General features: G+C 39.1%; 1 protein-coding gene across 1 annotated transcript; it reads left to right on the top strand.

Annotated features, from left to right (window-relative positions):
• The first annotated feature begins 1,731 nt into the window (after window positions 1-1,731).
• Window positions 1,732-23,337, top strand: LOC134657697 (cytochrome P450 4C1-like). Its single transcript, XM_063513260.1, has 10 exons — window positions 1,732-1,900; window positions 4,212-4,301; window positions 7,162-7,272; window positions 8,849-9,034; window positions 11,423-11,619; window positions 16,768-16,822; window positions 17,889-18,078; window positions 20,794-20,942; window positions 22,208-22,387; window positions 23,183-23,337. Exons 1-10 carry the CDS (start codon window positions 1,732-1,734, stop codon window positions 23,335-23,337), a joined length of 1,482 nt encoding a protein of 493 aa, XP_063369330.1.
• Window positions 23,338-24,591: the final 1,254 nt, after the last annotated feature.

Genomic DNA, 24,591 nt, shown 5'->3' with positions numbered 1-24,591 from the left:
TCCTTGAGCCATGATAATTGCTTACTCACAGACGATCCGTCTGCTCTTTTGCCTCCTATATCATAAAAAACCTACAAAGTTTACGGTACGACGGCACCAAACGTGTTATGAGAGAACATTCGATATTTTGCTTACGCTAAAACCTGTTTTTACAAAAAGCAACTAGGGAAATCCAATAGTTTCATATCACACAAAGTTACTGTACCGTTAACTGTATAATAATATTATTATCAAGATTACCTCGTAAACAGATGTCGGGTCTGACATATTTTGGGATATTATCTGAACCTTTTTTAATATGTATAACCTTCACTACCTATCCATTTGATACTGACTGTACAAATAAACGTAGATAGGTACAGATCTAGTGCATAATTGTTTTCCATCGTATTTTCACGGAAACGTACGAACGTGTCTTTCTATTTCAGTCAGTCTCGGTAGAAAAAGTACTGAGGTTGACTGAAGTAGCATGACAAATACGTTTAAGTTTCCGAAAAAATACCATGGAAAACAATTTTGCACTACATCTGTACGTAAAATACCAGACTCCTAGGCAGGATCCCAAACTTGACACCGTATACGTACGCATTAAAACTAAACTGGTACGAATAAAGCCAGGGTTCCTTTTGGTTAGGTTATTGATACAAAACCGGCCAAGTATGAGTCAGACTCGCGCTCGGAGTGAATTTTTAGAATTTTTATGGATAGATAGTGTTTAGATTATTTTTATTTCCTTTAGTGAAACTAGGCGTAAGTATTTTGTTACCTATAAAATCAGATCAAGTTTAGTGTTTTATCGGGTAAATCCATTGTGTGATTTAAATTTCATACATTCAATAAGATTATGTCAAAAATTTCATATTTGATACAAGCTTTTATATTGAAGTCTCAGCTCAATCGAGTAAAAGGGAAGTGGGTCTAATTTATAGGTGGCAAGATTTGATTCCCTGATATTATCGGCGGCCGATTGTAAAATCAGGCAGATCATATCGTAAATCGTGAAAATCATTGTCTCGTCCCCTGAGTCGACGAAGCTCCGCTTCGCGGGGATCCTGTTTCTAGACACTTTGCCCTTCGGGCATCTGAAGCAATCTAACTGTGACTACCGTTCAAAACATTACACATGAACTTTACGATCTGTCTACAAATAGGCAACGTTATGGATAGGCAACGATACCTAAATAAAAGCTTGTAATTGAAAATGAAATAAAACTATTAAAACGGATTATACCGAGTATATTGAATTTATACTACATCCTGACGTTTCGAACCCTTTACAGCGTTCGTGGTCAACGGGTGACTGAGGAAAAACTACACTGTGCAAATCTAACCACTTACAAAATAATGAATCACCATAAACTATAAATTATAAGGCTAGTTATACATGTAAATTGGTACATAAGGCTAGTTCTACAATTAAACTATTTTCAAGAAAAGAAAAAGATACGCGATAAAGCTACGCCGGCTCTAACCCTACACCTCTGACCCGAGAAGTTTGAATTCCCTAAATTGTAGGAGGGTATCCCAATATGGGACCGGCAAGAAACTCGGCGGGACACATATTTTCAAAACAGTACATCTTAGCTTGTAATTTTTTTTTAATTAAATTAAATTTATTTTTCATTCTCACAGAACCTGCTACATAAATGCACAATATCGGTTCAATTTCACATCCATATATAAGGAAAACTGGCCAAAGCCGTCCAGTACACATTCGAACTTGCCTTAAACATGTTATCTATACTCGTGCTCGGGGCCCTGCTGGCTTGTTCCGTGTTGATCTTATATTTGGTGAAGAAGAGGAGAAGGAGGTATTTGGAGTTGGCTGCGTTGGTGCCGACGTTTGAGGGGAGGTTGCCGATTGTCGGCCATATGTATAAACTGATTGGGGGGAGTGAACGTGAGTCTATTATCTTTATCATCACTACAACTTTTATAACAAAGTCCCCCGCCACGTCGGTCTGTTTGTGTGATTGTATGTTCGCGATAAACTCAAAAACTAATTAAATATTAAAGATTATTTATTTACACAACATATTCCACATTATCATACAGAGCTGGTTCCTACACTAGAGCTTGCCTGTATAGAGTAATTTACAAAACATAATGTACAGAATGTACCCACTATCCCGATGACTTGTTACCTTTTGTTATTAATAAAATATTTGTATTTGTATTTGTATTTTTGTATCGTAGGTAACCAAATCAGAAATTAGAAAAAAGAAATTTACAATAGCCTAAAAGGTTACATAAACAATAGAACGGAATAAAATTAAAAATGGAAACTAAAAATAAAAATAGAATTAATTAAACACTTATTTAACAATCTAACACTAATTATAATAAACGGATTTTCATGCGGTTTTCACCTATCGATAGAGTAATTCTTGAGAAAGGTTTGTGTATAATTTGTTAACCCGTGTAAAGCCGAGGCGGGTTGCCACATTAGCCAATTCATGATGAAATACAACATACAGAAACAAAATGATAAACTTACAGAAAGCCCTATAATTTTATATACTTACCTAATTTATTGTTTGTTAAAAGCTCTGTTAGTCAAAATTTATTATAATATAGGTATTATAGGTAGGTACAGAAAGATTGTAATACCAAATCTCACTACCTACCTGTGTCAATATCTCAATATGTACGTGTTCTATCTACATATATTATTTATTTTGTAATTTATTTTATTTATTTATTTTTTATTTATTTGAAAACATAATATACAGCATTACAGTCGAAACCAAATCACTGTACACATCAGATTACAGAATACGTAATGTATTTACACAATTTAGGAAAATCAGATCACAATCAACTTTCATCCATCATCGTAATAAATTTAGCAAACATTATCACTTCCTGATTTTGGATCCTGTTTGACGTCTTTGTGTTGTTTTGTTTTATTTCATAGTAGATAATGCTCGCGACGTCGTTTGCATCCATTTTGCGTCTCATTTCTGTGATAAAAAAAACTATTCATCGTTAGTCCCCGGGATTAAAATTATCTTCATACCAAATTTAATATAAGTATGTAGTTAAATGAGTTCAGCGGCTTAATCCTAAAAAAGTTATAGAGGTTAATTCCATTCCAACTTACATTGTAACATCGAAATGATATCTAAATAACGGTAGTCATCAACTTTTGATGTCATAATGTAAGTTTGGATTGGCCTCTTAGGGTGATCGATCTCGTTTGGTAACACCAATAGATCGATCGATTGGTGTGGCACCCTTAGACGAATATACATATTATACATACTTACATCATACATAGTTACTTCCACAGTTTTAATATTAGTAGAGATACCTGGGGCCCGTTTCTCAAACGCTGTAACTTGTAATACAAGCGGATGTCACGTTTTTACATTTTTTGTTAGAAAAGGACTTCCACTTCTATTACAAGTGACAAGCTTTTGAGAAACGGGCCTCTGTTGATTGTCAAATTAATACGTACCGTAAAATGGGGTGAGTAGGGTTCGCGGGGAGAGTTGGGTTATGAATGGGGAGAGAAGGGATGAAAGGGGGGTGAGATGGGATTTTAAGGCTACTCCTACAAAAATAATGTATTCCAATTTAAAATGGAGCTATAGTAATACTCATAATAAAAAGCTGGCGAAGCGCTGGTGGCCTAGCGGTAAGAGCGTGCGACTTGCAATCCGGAGGTCGCGGGTTCAAACCCCGGCTCGTACCAATGAGTTTTTCGGATCTTATGTACGAAATATCATTTGATATTTACCAGTCGCTTTTCGGTGAAGGAAAACATCGTGAGGAAACCGGACTAATCCCAATAAGGCCTAGTTTACCCTCTGGGTTGGAAGGTCAGATGGCAGTCGCTTTCGTAAAAAGTAGTGCCTATGCCAATTCCTGGGATTAGTTGCCAAGCGGACCCCAGGCTCCCATGAGCCGTGGCAAAATGCCGGGACAACGCGAGGAAGATGATACGGGGTGAGGTGGGATTTCCCGTTTATCGTCAAAGTTATGAAATGGAACTACCCAAAATAAAATAAAAACTAAAATACAAACGTCCGGAACACTTATATATACACCATTCAGTTTGCATAATATATGTAAAAATAAAATGTTATCGAGGTTTGAATGTCAGTTTTGCCCCTACTCACCCCATTTTACGGTAGGTACAAATTGTGATGTGAAATAAATGTAGTTGCTTTGTTTCCCATCATAGTGATAATAATGTTTTGTTCCAGGGTTTTGGGAGAATGTCAAACTCGCCAGCATAGCAGCTGAAAAAGCTGGTGGTGTCATATCTCTCTGGGCGGGGCCTAACGTGATATTCGGTAAGTAATTATAAATTAACAATATCTATGTATAAAAGCTCAAAAATGCGCGTTATCCCAGAGATAAGACCTAGCTAGATCGATTTTTGCCCCTGAAAACCCACATACAGCACATCGAAATCGTTAGAGCCGTTTCCGAGATCCCCGAAATATATAAATAAACTAGACGGGCCCGCGGCTCTGCTCGCGTAAATGAAATAAAGAGTTCGTCTTGTGTTTAGTTAAATACCGACATTATTATGTATTCAACACATGCCAGGGTTCATAAGTGTGATAGGGACTTCTTATATTTATAACCGTTATTTGAATAACTTAATTCGCAAATTTCTCAATAAATGATAAACGATTGTGATTTGATAAAAAAAAATGCATTTATTTCATAAAAAGCAAGATTGTATTTTTTCATCTACTTAGGTAGGTATTTATTAAAAACTTCTTTAACATAAAATTATTATTTATTTTTATAAGCCCAGCTGCAAAATCGTATATTAGATTAATTTCCGCCTTAAGACGAATGTGGACGACCACCGTCCATAAATCGCCTTTCCTAACAAATGTAGGTAATCCCCATTTTCCTTTCTGGATATTAACATTACTTACTACGGTGACGCAACGACCAAAAGTGAGTCCTGGTCTCCGACACCAGATCACGCCATGTTTCTCGGTCTTGCGATAGCTCGCGCCCGTCGCTATGGCCGAAATTGAGCAGGTCTTGAGCAACTACGTCGTTTCAGCGGTACCTAGGACGTCCAATCGGGCGGGGCGTCTCCCATTTCGTTTTCTCAAGTACGCTCTCTTCACGGCACGATCCTCTCCCATTCTCTCTGTGTCCGAGCTAGTGAAGTTTAGCCGCTTTGGTCTGCCCAATGCCCAAATATATCGGAACACATCCTTATTTCTATGGCAACAAAGTTACATTACGATATATTTGACTACTTTAGCCATCACTATCTATTTGATGCTGACTATACATTGGCTTCATGAATGTGTAGTCGCCATTAGGTAGATATATATCGGAGCCACTAAGGTCGCTCAAATTTTGAGCCTCAAAAATATCTGAACATGCACTTTAACTACATTATAATTTACATTGTTCAGATAGGTATTTGTGAATACCTAGGTCGCTCCGATATATCTGATGGTGACTGTTCAGCAAGAAGAAAAATCTTGGTTGGACTGTAGCAAAGGGGGGGCTGGGACTTAGATTTTTTTTTTGACAAAGTGGTGTCATTATGACACTATTTTTAAATGATTGTAATGTGTATATCACGTCAAAATAAGCATCTTTTATTGGAAAAACTTTTCTCTAAAATAAAAAATGGCCGAGTTAGACGCCTCCAAAGATTGATATTTTTAAAGGGAGCTGGGACTTAGAAAATTTTCATTGAGAGTGGTGTCATTATGACATATATTTTAAATGATTTTAATGTATAGAACACATCGAAATAAGCAACTTTTACTTGGAAAACTTTTTACTAAAACTGAAAATGGCGGAGATAGAGCTTAAGGCAGGCCAGGCTTTTAAGGCAGGTCGGAGTAGGTACGACGACGAGCGAAGCGAGGAGGAGTGTTAGGTAGAACTGCGACCATACAGCGCGCGAGCCGAGCGAGCGAAGCGAGCGTGCCGCGGCAGCGGCCGGCGAAGCGCCAGAACCGACGTTTTTATAATAATACAATTTTACAAGTCCCAGCTCCCTTTAAAAACATCAATCTTTGGTCGCGTCTAACTCGGCCATTTTTTATTTTAGAGAAAAGTTTTTCCAATAAAAGATGCTTATTTTGACGTGATCTACACATTATAATCATTTAAAAATAGTGTCATAATGATACCACTTTGTCAAAAAAAATTCTAAGTCCCAGCCCCCCCTTTCGTACAGTCTGACCAAAATCTTACCTGGTCGAGTCGTATCGTCGTAATTATCATTATTATCAATACACATTATTACGGGCACCATGCCTTGAACTGATGGGTCTGATGGGCTTCATATTAAAATATTAATTTTACTATCAACTTTGTATTTTTGGCCCGTTTCGGCAGCCCGTTCCCCGAACGAATGGCAATGTTTGCCGAAGCCGTGAAAGTCAATCTAAATAATATAACTCAAAAGAAATTTAAAACAACATAATACAAATTAGTAATTTTGATAATACCTACGTGGCATAAGTCACTCGTATGGGCAAAGGCTTGACATTGACAGCACTTTTTATTTTACTTTGAAACGAAACCAACCGAGAGTAGCCGAGAAATAGCCGATCGTCGTAAAATTAAGATTGTTATGAAAATTTATTTTGCTTATTGAAAATTAAATACGCAGCGAAAGCGATAGTTTTTATGTTCTAGTTCTATTCTCATATTTAGATAATAGATTTAAACAGTTTTTTCTTTTCATACGTGCGTCGTAATCGAGAAACGTGTCAAATACTTTTTTAGAAATTTGTAAGGCGCCATCTCGCTTCTTCCCTCGTTTTTTATCCCGTTCTGGTTTTTCAATTTTATATATAGAGATAAATAAATATACAAGAATAGTTCGTTTAAAGGTATAACAAGAATTGCTCGTTTAAAGTTATAAGATATATGTAGAATCTATGGGGGCATACATTAATCACGTCATACGTTTTGGCATAGTTCCCATGTTCTTACACTGATAAGTATATGTGTTAAAATTGTTAAATATCAAACGGTGTCGCCAACGCTATCTACCCGAGTATAGGCCGAAGGTGTGGCGCCATCTATTCGAGAATAACTTTTCTTGATTTTCGAGGCACGTTTATTCCTTACACTTTACTTATCTTATACGGAGTTACATATATCTTTGCTTATAAATTAATAAATAACTTTTGCATTCATATTTCGATATAGTCATCAACGACCCAGACGACGCCATGACAGCACTGAACACGTGTTTAGAGAAGAGCTATATCTACAAGATGGGCTCTAGTTGGGTCGGAGATGGCCTCATCACTGCCGATGGTAAGAACTGTTACTAACATTAACAATATTTTTTTTTACAATAAAAGTTTAATAGGCACGTGCCTAGTGCGGGGGTCACTGTAACGTTACAGTGAACCCCGCACTAGGCATGGCCTGTATCGCGGGGTCATGATCATCACGAGTTAGCAATAATTAAATTTATAATGACGAGAGTCTAAGTGTAAGGCCTGAGTGGACGCTCGAAGCGGAGTGTTCGGCGGGGCGTGCAGCGTGGCGTCGGGCTCACAAGTAATTTGAGCAGCATGCACTAAGGCCGCTCCTATACGCTTGCATTTGTTTAACATGTGGTCAGGATCCCTGCGGAGTGTGTGCCCAATCCAACTCCATTTCCGGCGCTTGATCTGCTGATTGATCGGAGTCTCATTGCAGCATCTCCACAGGTTGGCATTAGAGATTTTCTCGGGCCAGTATATACCGAGAATGCGGCGGAGGCAGCGGTTAATGCAGACTTGTAGCTATCGCGAGATGTCTTTTGTGACCTTCCACGTCTCGCACCCATACAGCAAAAGGGTTTTTACGTTTGACCGGAATATTCTGAGCTTAACTCTCCGTGTCAGTTTACTTGATTGCCATACGGGGCGGAGCTGTGCGAAGGTTGCTCTTGCTTTGGCTATTCTCGAAGCGATGTCCTCTTCGGTCCCTCCAGTTTCCGACACGACGCTCCCGAGGTAAGTAAATTTGTGGACTTGCTCCACAGCCTCTGTGCCAATAAGGAGCGGCACAGTACTTGCCGCCCTGCACCTCATCTCTTGGGTCTTCCGGGTGTTGACTTTGAGTCCCATCTTCATTGCCTCACTTCGAAGGTCGTCCAGCTTGGCTTGCATATCAGCGCGTGTGTGGCTCAGCAGGCATAGGTCATCGGCATAGTCCAGATCTTCTAAGATGTTGGAGAGTCCCCACTCTATGCCTCGGCGCTTATTATCAATCGCATGATGCATGATGCATCCATCCATTACATGTTAGTTACATACAGGTCGACCTAATAAAAGCTTGTTAAAAAGTCACATTTCCATATACGCTATATATACAATATCATATATTGCATATGGAAATGTGACATTTATTTCTATTTGACATTTTATCCTCGTTTATTTTTAAATCAAATTGAAAAAAAAAACCCTTTGCTAATGCCATCATGTTAGCATATTGGTTAATTTTTTTTTGGTAATTTGCATAGGTTTCTGCCGAACACATTAGGAATAGAAAAAACTTGTTTAATAAAACATCGGTTTGTTTTGTATATCCTGTTGAACTCTAGATTTATGCTTACAATCCAAGTAATATTAAGAGTAATAACTATAAATTGTTAAACTCTAGAAAACTCTAGATTTTCAACGACAACAAACTACCGAATCTCTTAGGGCTCATTTAGACGATGCGAGTTTCATTACATTGCGGGTTTTGATCGGTCGGTTGAATTGGATGTAACCAACAGTCTGCAATGTAACTAAAATCGCATGCGAGTTCGCGCGCCGTCTAAATCAGCCCTAACACTCGCCAGTAAGTACTTGTTATAAAACCCATTTTCCCCTTTTAAAACTCATTTCCCTTCCAGTGCCCACATGGAAGCGGAACCGCAAGCTACTGAACCCTACATTCAGTCAGCACGTTCTTGACGGGTTCCTGTCCATATTTAATCGGCAAGCAGTATTGCTGGCACAAGACCTAGTGGCTGAGGCTGGTAAAGGTCCATTCGACCCTACGGAGTATCTCACTGAGAGGACCTTGGAGAGTGTGTGCCGTAAGTTATATATTTTTGCTCTTCTCTCTTTATCCCTTCCTCTCCATGTTACATGTTAGCTGCTAAAACTGATATTCGGACTACAATTTTGGCGGACAATGGTAAAGGTCCATTCGACCCTACAGAGTGTCTGACCGAGAGGACCTTGGAGAGTGTGTACAATTGCTTCTCGCTCTTTCTATCCATTACCCTTCTTCTTCATGTTAGTTGCTAAAACTGATATTCGGACTACAATTTTGTGGCCATATTTAAATAGCGAGCGGCATTGCAGCCTCAAAATTTAGAAGCTTTTGCTGGCACAGGTCCGTTTGACCCTACAGAGTATCTGACCGAGAGGACCTTGGAGAGTGTGTACAATTGCTCCTCGCTCTTTCTATCCAGGATGTCTTGTCTGTGGAACTTGCTAACTATGTAAACAAACCGCCATATTGAAATTGTCTCTGAATGATGAATTTACTAGTGACTTTTGTTTGCATAGTTAGCAAATTCCATAGAATGACACTACCAAGTTTCTACATCCTGGGAATTGCAAAATATGTACGAACGCACTTGGATCAATTCTTGACCTAGGTATAGTGACCTCCTTTACCGTAAAATAAGGCAGCGACATAAATTGGCAAAATCCAAAAAAACTGCTGCTCTCAAACGGCCCAAAGGTATACAATGGAGTACCGGATTAAGGCCTGTGCACACCGGCTTGCGTGTGCGTGACGTGCACGTGCGCGTGCGCTAAAATGTTGGAGCCGCACACGCACACGTCACGCAAGCGGTGTGCCGTCTCTCATAAGGATCTGTATACTACAACGCTGCACGCGCACGTGCACGTCACGCACACGCAGCCGGTGTGTACAGGCCTTTACAGTACTTACTTACTGCTGTGGCGCAACGACCCGAAGTGGATCTTGGCCTCCGACACCAAAGACCGCCACGCTACTCTGTCCAAAGCCGTTTCTGTCCAGTCGACGGCGCCGAGTTCGCTAAGGTTTTTCTGCACTTCGTCTCTCCAGCGGTACCTAGTTACCTAATATACAGGGTCATTTTTGGACCATTAGCCATATTGTGCGAGGTGATTAGGTAGGTCATACTGAACAACTTTTTCTATGGGACCAACCCCGAAATCCCAAAAAAAAATTGATTTTCCCATAGAAAACGTCGACATCCACTCGACCAAAATGTATGAAACGGCCAGAATTTTTTTGTGATTTTTGAGTTGGTCCCATAGAAAAAGTTGTTCTGTATGGCCTGCCTAATCACCTCGCACAATATGGCTAACGGTCCAAAAATTACCCTGTATACCATCAAACAAATATTTTTTTTTGCATAACTAGTGTAAGATTGTTATTTATTTATTTATGTACTTTAGACTTAACATAAATTAGTTACAGAATGTATCGTAAGTATAGAATAAGTTACTTTTAATTCTTTTATCAATTGAATATATTAAATTGCGTATATAATAAAATGCAATAATAAATTACTCTGTATATAACTCAAATTAAAATATATTAAAATAAATTTTGACTTGACTTAGTGTCCGTACTTTGCAAAAAAACAAGTTTAACGTATATTATGTTGCGTCTGCGTCCCTCACAACACCACAAACCACATTGTGAGTCAAGGTCTTATCGGAATAAAATTAATTTAAAAATAATATATGCTCGAATTAACACGTTTTATATGTACGAACGGCGAACTAACTTAATAAATCTTTTATAGCTGACCTTGAGGCGTCTATGATTTTTAGCTTTAAATACATCCCATCTTGCATCTAGAAGAAAGCATTAGTCTTGGCATGCAAATATTGGTAGCTTACAAAATAGAAGTTTTTTTAATATGAATAATAATAACCTAAGCCTATATATTTATACGTCATTTTATTTTTTCCTTTTTTTGCATTCAACATACTATACATCATATACAGTACATGAAACCCCTTGGGGTGTGGCAAAAGATACCTACCCCTTCGTATGCCTTTGTCAAAAATTTGCTACTGAATAAATAACCTTAAAATATGAATTACAGTCAAAATAGTACCTAAGTCGACAAGGCATACGAAAGGTTAAAAATCTCATTAATTATAATAGGTACAGAATATAAAGATGTCAGTAAAACAATTTGTCATTTATTACTTTTATTAGCTTCCGGGCTCGAAAAGTGACAATTGGGACCCTATTATTTTTTGTCAAATGATTTTTATGATCTTTCCTCTGACGGTATTTTTATTTGTTTCGTTTGGTCGTTCCATTTCTAAATCGTTTATAAAAAACGTAAATGTATGAATGCAAATTAAGTATTTGCGCTTCACTTTTTCTTTCGTATATATTATGTCATCTATTACAGTTTTTAATCTTATTGTCAAAACCAATAACAACTCTTTCATAATTCCAGAGACGGCTGTTGGCATATCACTGGACGATAGATCGGTCATCGACACAAAATACAAGAAAGCCGTAGAGACAGCGTTCGACGTGCTAGCGCAGAGACTGGCTAGCTTCTGGCTTCATCCCGACTTCATTTACCGCTTCACGGCGTTGAAGCAGAAGGAGGATAATGCTATGGCTACGCTTCACAACATGTCGAGAAGTGTAAGTTTAAAAAAAAAACAGTCGGCCTCACGGTCAACTTAGCATCGATACAAAGTATAAGCCGTAGAAACAGCGTTCGACGTGTTAGCGCAGAGGCTGGCTGGCTGGCTGGAAAGCAGAAGGAGGATGTTGCCATGGCTACACTTCGAGAAGTGTAAGTTTATAAAAAAAACAGTTGGTCTCACAGTCAACTTAGCAGCTTTAGCGATACAAATGATACAATGTATAAGAAAGTCGTAGAAACATTTTATGGCTATGAAGCAGAAAGAGGATAATGCTATGGCTACGCTTCACAACATAGACATGTTGTGTCACACTTGTCTATGTGACACAACGTAGACATGTTGTGTCACTTGTCTATGTAACAACAACATAGACAATTATTTTACTTACACTTATGTCTATAAGTAAAATAATCTACAGTCAGCCTCTTGGGGGGCTACCACCAGCTTGGCACTATCTTAAAAGCTAGCGTGAACGTACTTACTTTCTAGAGACAAACCAAAGAAAGTCTGCAGCGCAATAATTTGACATCGAATTAAAAAACTACATATGGCAATGTTTTTTAAGCAGTCAGTAAACGTCATGCACTATGGTATCTGTTTGTCAAAATCGTTTAAATATTCATTGTGTTTTGTGATGAACGGAATAAACATGGTGAAACCTTACAAAACCGGCGTGCGGGAGTTACTTTTCCGCATGACGAATAATTTTACACTTGTAAAAAGTCAGCACGAGGCGATTCAAGCTGAAAAACGACAATGTTTACAAAATTTGGAGTTGATGACGGGTAAGTGGAATGAAACATCTTAATACTTCACCATATGTACCTACTTAGATAATATAATATTGGTTTAGACTAAGGTTTCACATCAAATTGAACACACCTAATAGGTATAGGCATACTTATGAACTTCCTCTAACATTTCGAGAAACTCATTGGTACTAGCCGGGTTTTGAGCTCGAACCCACAACCTCCATGCTTATGCTCACGGCATGGGTACCTACTAGTTAAAGCTAAAATTAATTTTTAATATATGTTTATTGTTTTAATGGTTTATTTCGTTTTTCCGAAAGCTTCAGTTCGCAAATTGCGGGCAATTTCTCTGTCAATCTAATTACGCCTTAATGGGAGTAAAAGAGAAAGATGCTCGCATATTGAGAACTTCGGTGTTCGCGGTAGGCCCTCTGTGCCTATTTACCGCCGTCGCGGATATTACAAAAGCTTATTAATTTTGATGAAGCCAAATGTCACATTCTCCCAATATTATTTATCAATATTAGTATATGTCTACATATTAATAGTGACATCTATTGTTGGAATGAAATTTATTTTACCATAAAAATTAAGCTGTGCATACAGCTTAATTTTTTCATAGACGGTAAATATGGTAGAAATTTCACAAGTATCAAGACTATTTAATCCATTTCCTGTGGTGTTGTCGCATACTGATTTTTAAAAACTACTTTTAATCTAGCGCTGCAGACTTTCTTTGGTTTGTCTCTATGCATCTCGCTCGTACTGACACATTAGTGCCAGTGTATATATAGAAAGGAAGTTACGTTCACGCTAGCGTTTGAAGCTCCGGCCCGGCCCCGGCCCGGTCTAACGTGATTCATCCTTAAAAGTGCTATTTAACAAGTGTATGATTTAAGGCAACAAAAATGTTTCATTGACACACTCCGAAATTGGTCAAAGAAACAAGCAACAACGGTTGCACTCCGGGAGTGCCGATAGAAGTGAAAACTCACCTATGTTACCGACGCCCGGTAACACGATACATACGTTTAGCGGAGGTATTCTATTTATTTATTATATATTATTATCATTCTCAAATAAAATCACACTTTTTCATTGACATGTTTATTTACATACTGCCATGACAACGTCAAATTATTTGAACATAGGTAAAGAGTCTTAAAAGGAGTCCGCAATATAAATGTCAAATAACATTGAGATTTTCTTTATTGATTTAAATGCCATCTAAATTATGAGTGGCCACCTTACGCCCCTTACGGTCACGTGATCGCCTTACGCTGTCTCGAGTTTATAATTTTTCCCCCACCTCAAAAGAAGCGCCGCTAAAGAAGTTTTCACTTCAAAAAATTGTTCTACTTAAGGGTCACTTGCACCATTCACTTACCCGGGGTTAACCGTTAACCCAGTGTCAAATTGTACTGGTAACCATGGTAACTCCAGGTTTAACCGGTTGACCCCGGGTTACTGTAATGGTGCAAGCGGGCCTAAGTGTTTTTAAAAGATAACATTGTCATGGCCCGCGAATGCGCCATACTTAAGGTTCAGTCACACAGGCGCGTTTTCCGGGCGGGGCGTGAGCGGGGCGCGACACTTACATATAAAACGCTCACGCCCCTCTCGGTAAACGCGTCTGTGTAACTGAACCTTTAGCTCACAACAACAGACCTATAAAAATGATTTAGTCGTAGTCAAAACCGGTGCAAAATTATTTTACCTTGACGTCTCGTCGGGTGGTAACGTTGGTATTAAGACTAATTTACCTCTAGTGACCTCTAGTGACATCAGGTTTTGAGAGCAGAACAATTTATTCATGATACTAATGTTGTTGGTACATCAACATTATCATAATTGATAAACAAGGCTGTCAAAGTTTGCGAAAAGAGGTGCGAAACGAGTGGCGATAAATTAAAACACGACCGAAGGGAGTGTTTTAAATCGACACGAGTTGCGAATTATCTATTCGCACGTGTATCGAACAACGTTTTACAGTAAATATGGCACTTTAAAGTTTCGACATACGCACGAAAAGTCCTATTTTACGCACTAGTGCGGAAAAGTAGCCCCATATGTACTGTAAAAATCTTTACATTGTATCGAAAATAACTATTTTTAATGATATAGGAGGCAAACGAGCAGATGGATCACCTGATGAGTGATTTCATATACTTATCATAATTATACTTTACTAGCGACGCGCCCAGGCTTCGCAAGAATTAACAAATCCATACTAATAATATTATAAATGCGAAAGTATGTCTGTCTGTCTGTTACCTCTTCACGCTTAAACCGCTAAACCGATTTAGTTAAAATTTGATGGAGATAGTTTGAGTCTCGGGGAAGGATATAGGGTAGTTTTAATCCCAGAAATCACCCTTTAAAGGGGTGAAAAGGGGGGTGGAAGTTTGTATGGGGAATCGATAAAAAGAAGCCGATTGGGTAAAAATAAGCTACCCAAATTACTAACTCCACGAAGACGAAGTCGTGGGCAAAAGCTAGTTATACATAAACCTTTCTCTTGAATCACTCTATCTATTAAAGAAAACCGCATCAAAATCCGTTGCGTAGTTTTAAAGATCTAAGCATACATAGGGACAGACAGACAGCGGGAAGCGACTTTTTTTTATACTATGGAGTGATAAGTGTGTAAGTCATTTTGAACACATCGCCTGCTTAGCTATTACATCTGCTTTTGTGTGAGCGTAATAAATAAATAATATTATAGGAATTCCTTACTCAAATTGCCTATGCCTCACGGTAAGCTCAAGAAGGCGTATGTTGAAGATACTCAGGCCACGATATTGTAATAGGTACAGTCAGCAGCAATAGTTGCTAAGCGGGGGAGGTGTTCACAATGATCTTGACGCGACTTTATTGTTAAGAGAATAAGAGCGCGTCAAGGTAATTTTGAACACCTCGCCCACTTAGCAACTATTGCTGCTGACTACATAATATACAAATATTTAGAAAACACCCACGGCTAAGGAACAACTCACTCGAACAGATGCCCATCGGTATCATACGCAAGGTCATACCGACTAAGCCAGACCGGTCGCCGAAATACGTCAGAAAACGCCCACATTTTCACGAAGTGGCAAAACAACCTTGCGCGGGCAAAAAAACGAGAAGAGGTCAACGACCTTTCCGAAACTCTGTTGGGTTTTTTGTATCTTTTTCCTTATTAAGCTTGATTTTTTGCTTTGAAAATTATCCCGTATAAAAACCGAACCGAAATAAGACTCACTTTCTCTTAGATCGTGGACAGAATAGCGATGGGTCATTAACACTACGTTTCATCATCATCATTAACTTAAGAGTTTTTCTCTTGTCGGTGGAGTATCTTCCAGCATTCCCTATCTTGCGCCAGCTCTTTGACTTTCTGATACGACACGACCCCCACTTTTTCTTTCACATGTTCTAAAAAGCTGCGTCTGGGTTTTCCTCTACCCCTCTTGCATCCTATCCGCCCCTCCAGGATAGTTTTAAAAAACACTACGCTTACCTCGATGAAAAATTATTTTTCCGTGACAAGATATCCCATGACATTCTTAATTTAATGACCACTTTTCTTGACTTAAAATGACATAACTAAATATATATTTTTTATAAATCGCCATTGCGAAATAATGCTCCAATACTACTAGATGGTAGTAACATAAGTCATATTGGCCGCCACCGCCACAATATTTTTCCGACCATATTTCTCAATAATGTGGAAAACCCACTGCCGTAATCGAATTTCAAGATATTCACAAGAGACGACACGTACTAGATCCATTCTACATAAGTTATAGTTTAGATTTAAACTAGTTCTCTTTTGCAGCGCAATTCGGGCAACCAATGTCACTTTTACGATAGATCGTGTTAGATATCTATTAGATGTGAATTAGATCTCTAAGTAATATCTTGTGGAAATCGTTCAAGAGTATCCCTAGAATCGCGGAAATGTCAAATTTGACAGGTTAGATCTTAAACACATCGTTATCGTATCTTGGCGATGTCTAAAAGATATCTAATAGATGTCTATTACAAAATCCGAATCGGGCCTCCAGATGCGTTTTTGAAATGCATTAAGTCTACTAACTATCTTAATAAGCTTACGCAAATTACTAGGTATGTACTCACTTGCTTGATATTTATACTGAGCTCTATATGCGAGAGAATAAGAGCGACGGTTGCATTAGAAATAAATTATTTCTAGAGTGTGTTCGGAAAGAGAAGACTCGTAGAATGTATTGGATCCCATACATATCACGACTCTTCTCTTTCCGCACAGACTGTAACCATTTTACCATGTACTTAAACAATTAATTGAGTGCCCCTGAATATCCCAGAAAAACATTTTTCTGAAAACTTTCGTAATATTCTTAAGTACCTAATATTCTTTTCAGGTTCTACACAAAAGAAGAAAGGAACGCCAAGAAGCAAGGCTAGCTAACACATCATGTAAGTCTGTTTGTTTTTTTAATTTAAAATGTATAACTGATATTTTGTGTTTTCTTTTATATTATGTATTGTCTTATTTGTTTGTGCTTAAGAATAAACTATATTCTATTCTATTCTATAAACATACTACACTTAGCCTACAGCACAGATTACGTATAACTTACAATAAGTTATACGTAATCTGAACTTCTAATAATATGCTCAGCTTGTTTTATAAGAGAAAAAAAAATAAACGTTCGAATTGGCCTCAAGATTGGGTCATTCACCTAATGCGGTTGCCGCTTCAAAGTATACTGCGTAAAAGTATAAAACTTTTTCCTTTAACATAACTTTGCCCACCGCGTCACAGTTCAGAAAAAGAAGAAAAGAAAATTACTTAAAAGTAGTTACAGATACCCTTTCTGAAGAAAACATACCAGAGGGGAAACCTTATTTGGCAAAGAGTAGTATTAGTAATTGTATAGATTATTAGGAGTAGTCCGACATCCTCCTGATTTTTTCCTTCACGAAAAAGCTATTGGTAAATCTTTACTGACATTTCGTACCAACATAACTTGCAAGAAACTTATTGGTACGAGCAGGGCTTCGGCCGAGGACTAGACACACGGCGGCGCGGCTAGCGGCGAATCACGGCCATTCATAAATTTGGCCGAGCACAATGTATGAATGTGCTTGATTTGCTCGTCGCGCCGCCTTAGGTACAGCTCGGTCACGACATTACGCGACTGGCGACGGCGGCAGCGACAACCATAGGTAGGAACGAAGGATGCTATCGCTGTGTCTCGCTCCAACCTATGGTTATCGCTGCCGCCGTCGCGCAATGTCGTGGCCGAGCCGTTAGAGCTCGCAACCTTCAGTGTGAAAGTCGCACAAGTTACCAGGCGGTCTAGCCAAGGTGACAATCGCTTGCGCGTCGCCATCGAATCGCTCTGTGTCTCTCTATCACTCTTTCATATTAGTGCGACAGTGACAGTTGCGTTTTGTTAGCGACTGACATGTTGTCTACAGGACCTGTACCATTACTAATCTATTATTTTTAACCTGCAAAATGTTTATTATCACGTAGCTCGCCGCTTCATAGCCTTCCTTGATCTACTCCTCGACCTGGCCGAAGACGGTTCCTTCACAGACGATCAAATCCAGCAGGAGCTGGATACCCTCATCGCAGCAGGTCATGATACGTCGGCCCGAGCTCTCATCTCCACTCTAGTGCTCGTTGGGACACACTTGGATGTCCAGAAGAAGATTTATGAAGAGTAAGTAGCTTATCTAGTCTTACCTTATTGTTTCTGGAGGTGGCCTAGCGGTAAGAGTTCAAACCCCGGCTCGTACCAATACATTTTTCGAAACTTATCAACGAAATATCATTTGATATTTACTAGACGCTTTTCGGTGAAGGAAAACATCGTGAGGAAACCGGACTAATCCTAATAAGGCCTAGTTTCCCCCCTGGGTTGGAAAGTCAGATGACAGTCGCTTTCGTAAAAACTAGTGGCCAAGCCAAGTACCTTTAATCAATTGCCTTAAGTTAGTTCTTTTATTGCATAAAGTAATTAATTACATAAAACAGATAAAAAAAATTACATTAAAATTAACTATACCTACTCTTAAAAGTAAACACTACTACTAAATCTTAATCTAAACTAACAACTAACAAGTACTAAACCTGTTCACAAAATTCGCCCCGCGCCCCTCCAGACGCAAAGGAGCCCATCTCGCTCGCCGCGTTGCCACGTTGAACCGCGATGGACAACCTTTGCATGCCTTTGCCTTTTATTGCAGGTGTGTCAATAAAAAGTATTATATATAATCTACCTTAGGTATTTTAAAATCCACGCTCATTCATTTTTGACGTGATAATTTTTATAAATCGATGGACACCGGTAGCATGCACGAAAAAGTGTCACGTTGTGGACAGATCTCTATGGTAAAGTTGTGGACAGATCTCCATGGTAACGTCACTAGTACGCAATTAGTTGGTAGTATGCAATTTTTCATCAATGTTTTCTTATGACGTTATCACGCAAAATTATCGTCCGTAAACCGACTTTACAGACAACCATATTTTTTTAACATTAAATTTTATACTGCGTTAATGTGACAAATAAAAATATTCAGATTAGGTACGTTAATAAATCATAATACGAGTTTTTTATTAACACCGACATAATAAAATGGAGCTGAGGGCAAAATTATTGTTAATTTATGTAAACATCGAGAAACCTGACACGTGACGACATATATACCTACGGATAACTTGTCCACGGTAAAAACCCTAAAGCGCAATTCGACCTTGCCTCTCGACATCTTTATGACATGGTTGCCATATTTCGGATATATTTGACCAGACATAATATTTACCGAACCGATTCCAAGCTACAGATCTTGTCAATTTCGTTTCTAACCAATACATACATACAAAAATTTTCAAAATTTTAACATAATTCTTGACGATCATGTTATCTTTTCACACTTTAAGTGTTAAACCATTTTATGTGACTATTAAGAAGGCTATATTTTAGTCTCCAAAATCGTTTCATGTCAGGTCAAATGAAATGTTATTATTTTTATTCTGTGCGCATTTATTTAAAATGAATTAAGGGGATTGATATACAAAAGTTTATGACCGCAAACTAGTTTTACCCCTATTTTTGTAACAAACTTTCTACATAAATTTAGCAGTAAAACCACTAAATGTATGCTCCTAATTTTAACATTGCTCGTCATGTCACGAATGATCATAAAACCGAGTCGAATGCGCCTTCTCGTCTGCCGTAAAAACCTGATTCACGCAGGTGAACTCCATTAGGTAGGGTCAAGGCAATAGTGGATTTTCTACGTGACTACACTCAATCAAAAATTATTAGAGGCAGACCAAGGTAACTCGGCAGCGATTATGATAGCACAGACTGTGCATGTGTTATGTTAAACGTCATAATTTCATAGAAGTTCTTAATCAATCTTCTTCTTCAGTCGGTCCCTCAATGCTGAGGATCGTGTCATCATTTCCTTCTGTTGAAGACCAGGTTCCTCCATAGGTTCCTTCTATTTCTCTTCTCTTCCTATATTTGAACACACCATTTATAGTAGGAGGAGCGCCATGAATATTGCAGAAGCAATGCTAAGGTAGTCTAAATCGGAATGATGCAGCATCAAAGGGTTGGGTAGATCTAAGTGTAAGGCCTGAGTGGACGCTCGAGTTGGGCGTGCAGCGGGGTGGGGCGTGCGGCGTGCATGTTAAACAAATGCAAACGTATGGGAGCGGCCTTAGTGCACGCTGCTCAACAAATCACTTGTGAGCCCGACGCCACGCTGCACGCCCCGCCGAACGCTTCGCTTCGAGCGTCTACTCAGGCCTTACACTAAGGTAATTTAAAATTACTGAGATGTAATGCTGTATTAGTCCTATCACTACGTGGATGTGGACACGTGGAGTCTTGTCATGCCCTTGGTGCGGACGAGTACTGCAGACGAAGATTGGCTACTGCTGTCACATGAGGGTACACGAGCGGGCGAACCAACTTTGTTCCCGCACCTAATGCAGTCGCTGTGGTCGAATTCGGCTAGGAGAAGAGAGAGAAAGAGATAGTCGTTATTCGGACGTCATCTTAACATGGTTGGAGTCTAAAAGAAATGTTTTTTTTATATTTCAATCAACTAGTGGCCCAAAAACAATTGCCTTAAAATAAAAAGTACAAATAACACACTGTGGCTGCCATGCGTTACGCAACCCCGGTGTCGGACCTGGTGGCGAAACCGCCGGAACTTGAGACCCTTCGGCCAACTCTTAGGCTCACTTGGACCATTCCTCTAACCCAGGGTTAAGCGGTTAAACCGTTAACCCAGTGTCGAATTGTACTGGTAAGCATGATAACTCCACGTTTAACCGGTAAACCCCGGGTTAGTGGAATGGTGCAACTTGCAAGTGGGCCTTAGTGAAGGCAAAGGTCTAAATATTCCATTTGTTACAGAATAATGGCGGTACTCGGCTCCAGCGCGGACTTGTGCAAAGAAGACATGGCGAAGCTGGTGTACACGGAGGCGGTCATTAAAGAGGTGTTGCGCATCAGCCCTGTGACTCCCATTATCGCAAGGGATATCGACAAGGAACTCAAACTTAGTAAGTTAATATTTAATTACATAAACGGGTCTACCGCGATATAATTTCCGAGACCACAGCTGGTGCAACTCAGCTGAAACGTCGGAAAATAAGGTAAAAACAATGAAATTATATCGCGGTAGACCCGTATGTGTAGAAAACGCGTGAGTTTAAAGTGACAGCCTTCCTTGTTTCCCATAAAGTTTTAAGTCATAATGTAAATACATCAAACAAATGTTTGTCATATCATCATTCATCATAAGACTGAAACCGTTAACTTTTCAGGATTTTCGGCAGGTTATCCTATAGATGGGTTAGGTTAGGTTAGGTTAGGTTGGCAATCCTGAAATGTGACGCGTTTCTGAACCAAATAAATTATGACTAACGAAAATGCGGGCAAACAATACGTTATGGCTTAAAACTATTTGGGAAACAATAGAGACCCGATGACAGTAATTTTATTGATGACATCAGCGCCGCGAGCGTTAAGCGTACATCGTAGCTTCAATCTTTCAAGTATTTTGTGCAGCGTAGCGTCTACCGAGACAATTCGCAAACGTTTGCGTTTGTGGTGTTGCACGCTTGCTTGAGCGTCCCGAGGCGTCTATGTCGTGATCGGTGATCACGTGGTACTGTCCTTAGAAAGCGAAGCGCTAGAATCTTCGGCCCGGTCTAGCGTGCGTGAGTCATCCTTAACCCTTACTATTACTGTAGTTACTGCCAAAAATTCGAAGATCTAAATCAGCCCTTAGGTTCACCTTTTTTAATCATGACAGCGATTTTTGCAGTACCACTGTCACATTTTGATGTGCTTGTAGATAGTACAATTTGAGTATATTTGTTTTGTATTCATTTGACTATTAAATTAACCATAAATATAGTGTGGTCGTGCCAGGGAGTATCTACTCAGCACGACCATGACCTGTATGTCGCTATGCCAAAACCGTGCGAGTACATTTTAAAAAAACATAAGTACATAAAAGTACATTTCTTTTCATGAATATGTACCGCAAAAGAAATAATAAAATCATCCGTGGACGTGCTGTATAGTACCACACTCAGGCAAAGATTTGTCTACTCGTTTTATTCATGAGGAAGCCATCGACATTATTAATCTCGTTATTTATAGATGATCAAACCAATTTGTCAGTAAATAGGAACAAGAAAAACTATACTCATCCTTTTCTTTTGGGTGCTCGTACTAGTCTAAGACAAAGATAGTATAACTCTCTCCATCTATGTTTGAAATAAGACAGTCCTTTTACACACTATATTTAATCTTCCAGAGAACTACACCCTCCCAGCGAGCAGCGGATGCATCGTATCCTTCTGGGGCATGCACCGCCTTCCGATTTGGGGCCCGGACCGCTTGGAGTTCAACCCAGAGCGTTGGCTGGACCCCTCCAAGCTGCCTCAGAACCTTGGCTGCTATGGTGCCTTTAGCCTTGGAAGGCGGAACTGCATAGGTGAATTTTTGGCCTTACCTAGATCTTCACTGATAAAGAATATGACTCCATCCTGGTTTATAAAAACAGGTCTGACGCTAAGGATGTGAAAAAATCTTATAACTAAATCTTGCACATTATCTCCTCCTAGCCGTTTTCGGCCACAGCGACTGCTTTCTACTGCTAAGAGCGTCGCTGGTGCGCTCTCAGGTGACTGACGAAGCTAATCTTTGCAGCAAGTGTGCGGCCACACTCGCTGCAGGTCAGCACCCCTCCGACGTAATTATATGTGATGGCCACAGGTGGTCTGGCCTTTAGCTCGTCACGCTTAGTGTCGAGTTCTGTGCGTCGCCTGGCTTCAAAATCACGCACGTGCATCTGCACAATGTGCCTCGACTATGGACAGTCACCAGCTAGTGTCTCCCATGTTGTTGGCTCTATATGAGCTCTCTTCATATGCCGCTTCAAAACATCTTTTTTGCATCTTTTTGCACATAATAATTTAATAAAACAATCATTGGAAACGTTTTGCGGGAATTACAAACACGTTTTTCGTGTGTTCTTTTGAACAGACTTCTTGAGATTCTTCTTCTTCAGTCGGTCCCTCAATCACAGAGGATCGTAACATCATATCCTTCTGTTGAAGACCAGATTCCTCCATAGGTATCTTTCTTGAGCTTACTGTGGGACTTAGTCAATCTGTGTAAGAATGTCCTATTTATATTTATTTATTTAACATAATGGGTCCATGGATTCTACAAATCGCCCTTCTTATAAGATATGAATGTGTAACCATATTTTAAACATTATTTTCAGGAAAGAACTACGCATTGATGTCGGTGAAGACGAACCTCGTGCACTTGGTACGAAAGTTCCACATTACCGCCGACTACAGCAAAGTGAAACGAAAGTACGATTTGCTGCTCAAGTATGTGGAAGGACATCACATCGCATTAGAACTTAGGAATTAGTCTATAACGCAGCACGACAAAACAGAGGGGCTACCGCGAAAACCGAATTTCGCAAATTGCGGGCATTTTTCTCTGTCACTCTAATTACGCCTTCATTGGAGTAAAAGAGAAAGATCCCCGCAATTTGCGAAATTGTGTTTTCGCGGTAGCCCCTCAGGCCTACGCTAAGGGTTAGTCAAAGCTAACTTTACATGGTTTTAAAATTAGTATTACTAAATAACGATGTATTGTATTTATATAAATATTGAGTTAATAATACTCGTATTATTACGTGAGAATATTTCATGTAGGTACTTAAATACTTAGGTTTCTTAAGACTAGTAAAGAGGTTTTTCCTTTTGTTTTAAGTTTACACATTTTGGGGGATTTCTACAAAGTTTTATGGCGTCCCAAACAAAATGTGGAATGCGTAAGAGCGTCAAAATACTCTAGTATTTCCGAGTAGAAATAATTAGTGAAAACGTTGTATGTTTTGGAGAAAAAGTAAAGTAGGTCCTACATTTTTTAAATGTTAACGTTGTGTTAGGTACTCATACTTGTTACCACAATATTCAATAAATATAATTTATAATCAAATAAAAATGGATTGATACAGGTTGTGATAATCGTTTCTTTGATATCAAATGAACTGAAATATATCTACTTTAATTACTAATTATTATTTAATATAAGCTAGTTTTTAAGAATAAAATGTTTCATGCAATTATTTACATACAGGGTTTAATTTTTGGCTCCTTAACCTTTTGATTTAAACACCACGCCTACTTATCTTGTGCGGTACGCCATCGTGAACCTTCTCGTAATGTACAAAAGGTTGATATTGCACTGTACCCGCACGCGTCAGTTGACACCTTTGGCGGCGACGTCTTTGAAGGAGATGAATATTGTACAGTGACCATCAGATATATCGGAGCGGCCAAGGTGCTCACAAATATCTGTACACGCCTCTATTGTCAAGGCGCTAAAGTGCGTGCTCAGATATTTTGAGCACCTCGTCCGCTCCGATATATCTGATTACTACAGTACTTATACGAAACATCATTTGATGTTTACTTATCTGTTTTCGGTGAAAAAAGCCATCGTGACAAAACCGCACTATCTTAATCCCAATAAGGCCCAGTTTCCCCTCTGGGTTGAAGATCAGATGATAGTCGCTTTTCTTAACATTTCATACACCATTTCATTTGTAAACCCACAATTGACAAATAAATGGTCAATCAATCAATCATATGTACTGGCATGTACCTACTGGTG

This window comes from Cydia amplana, chromosome 20 (genome assembly GCF_948474715.1).
Source record: "Cydia amplana chromosome 20, ilCydAmpl1.1, whole genome shotgun sequence".
Lineage (NCBI taxonomy): Eukaryota > Metazoa > Arthropoda > Insecta > Lepidoptera > Tortricidae > Cydia > Cydia amplana.
The sequence above is the reverse complement of the archived record's forward strand: the minus strand, read 5'-3'. Positions and strand labels throughout refer to the sequence as shown.

Excerpts from the sequence above, each read along its gene's own strand:
- LOC134657697 (XM_063513260.1), top strand. The coding sequence starts at position 1,732 with ATGTTATCTATACTCGTGCTCGGGGCCCTGCTGGCTTGTTCCGTGTTG. Across the intron at positions 11,620-16,767 it reads TTCACAACATGTCGAGAAGT|GTTCTACACAAAAGAAGAAA; the intron begins GTAAGTTTAAAA and ends TATTCTTTTCAG. Across the intron at positions 18,079-20,793 it reads CAGAAGAAGATTTATGAAGA|AATAATGGCGGTACTCGGCT; the intron begins GTAAGTAGCTTA and ends CATTTGTTACAG.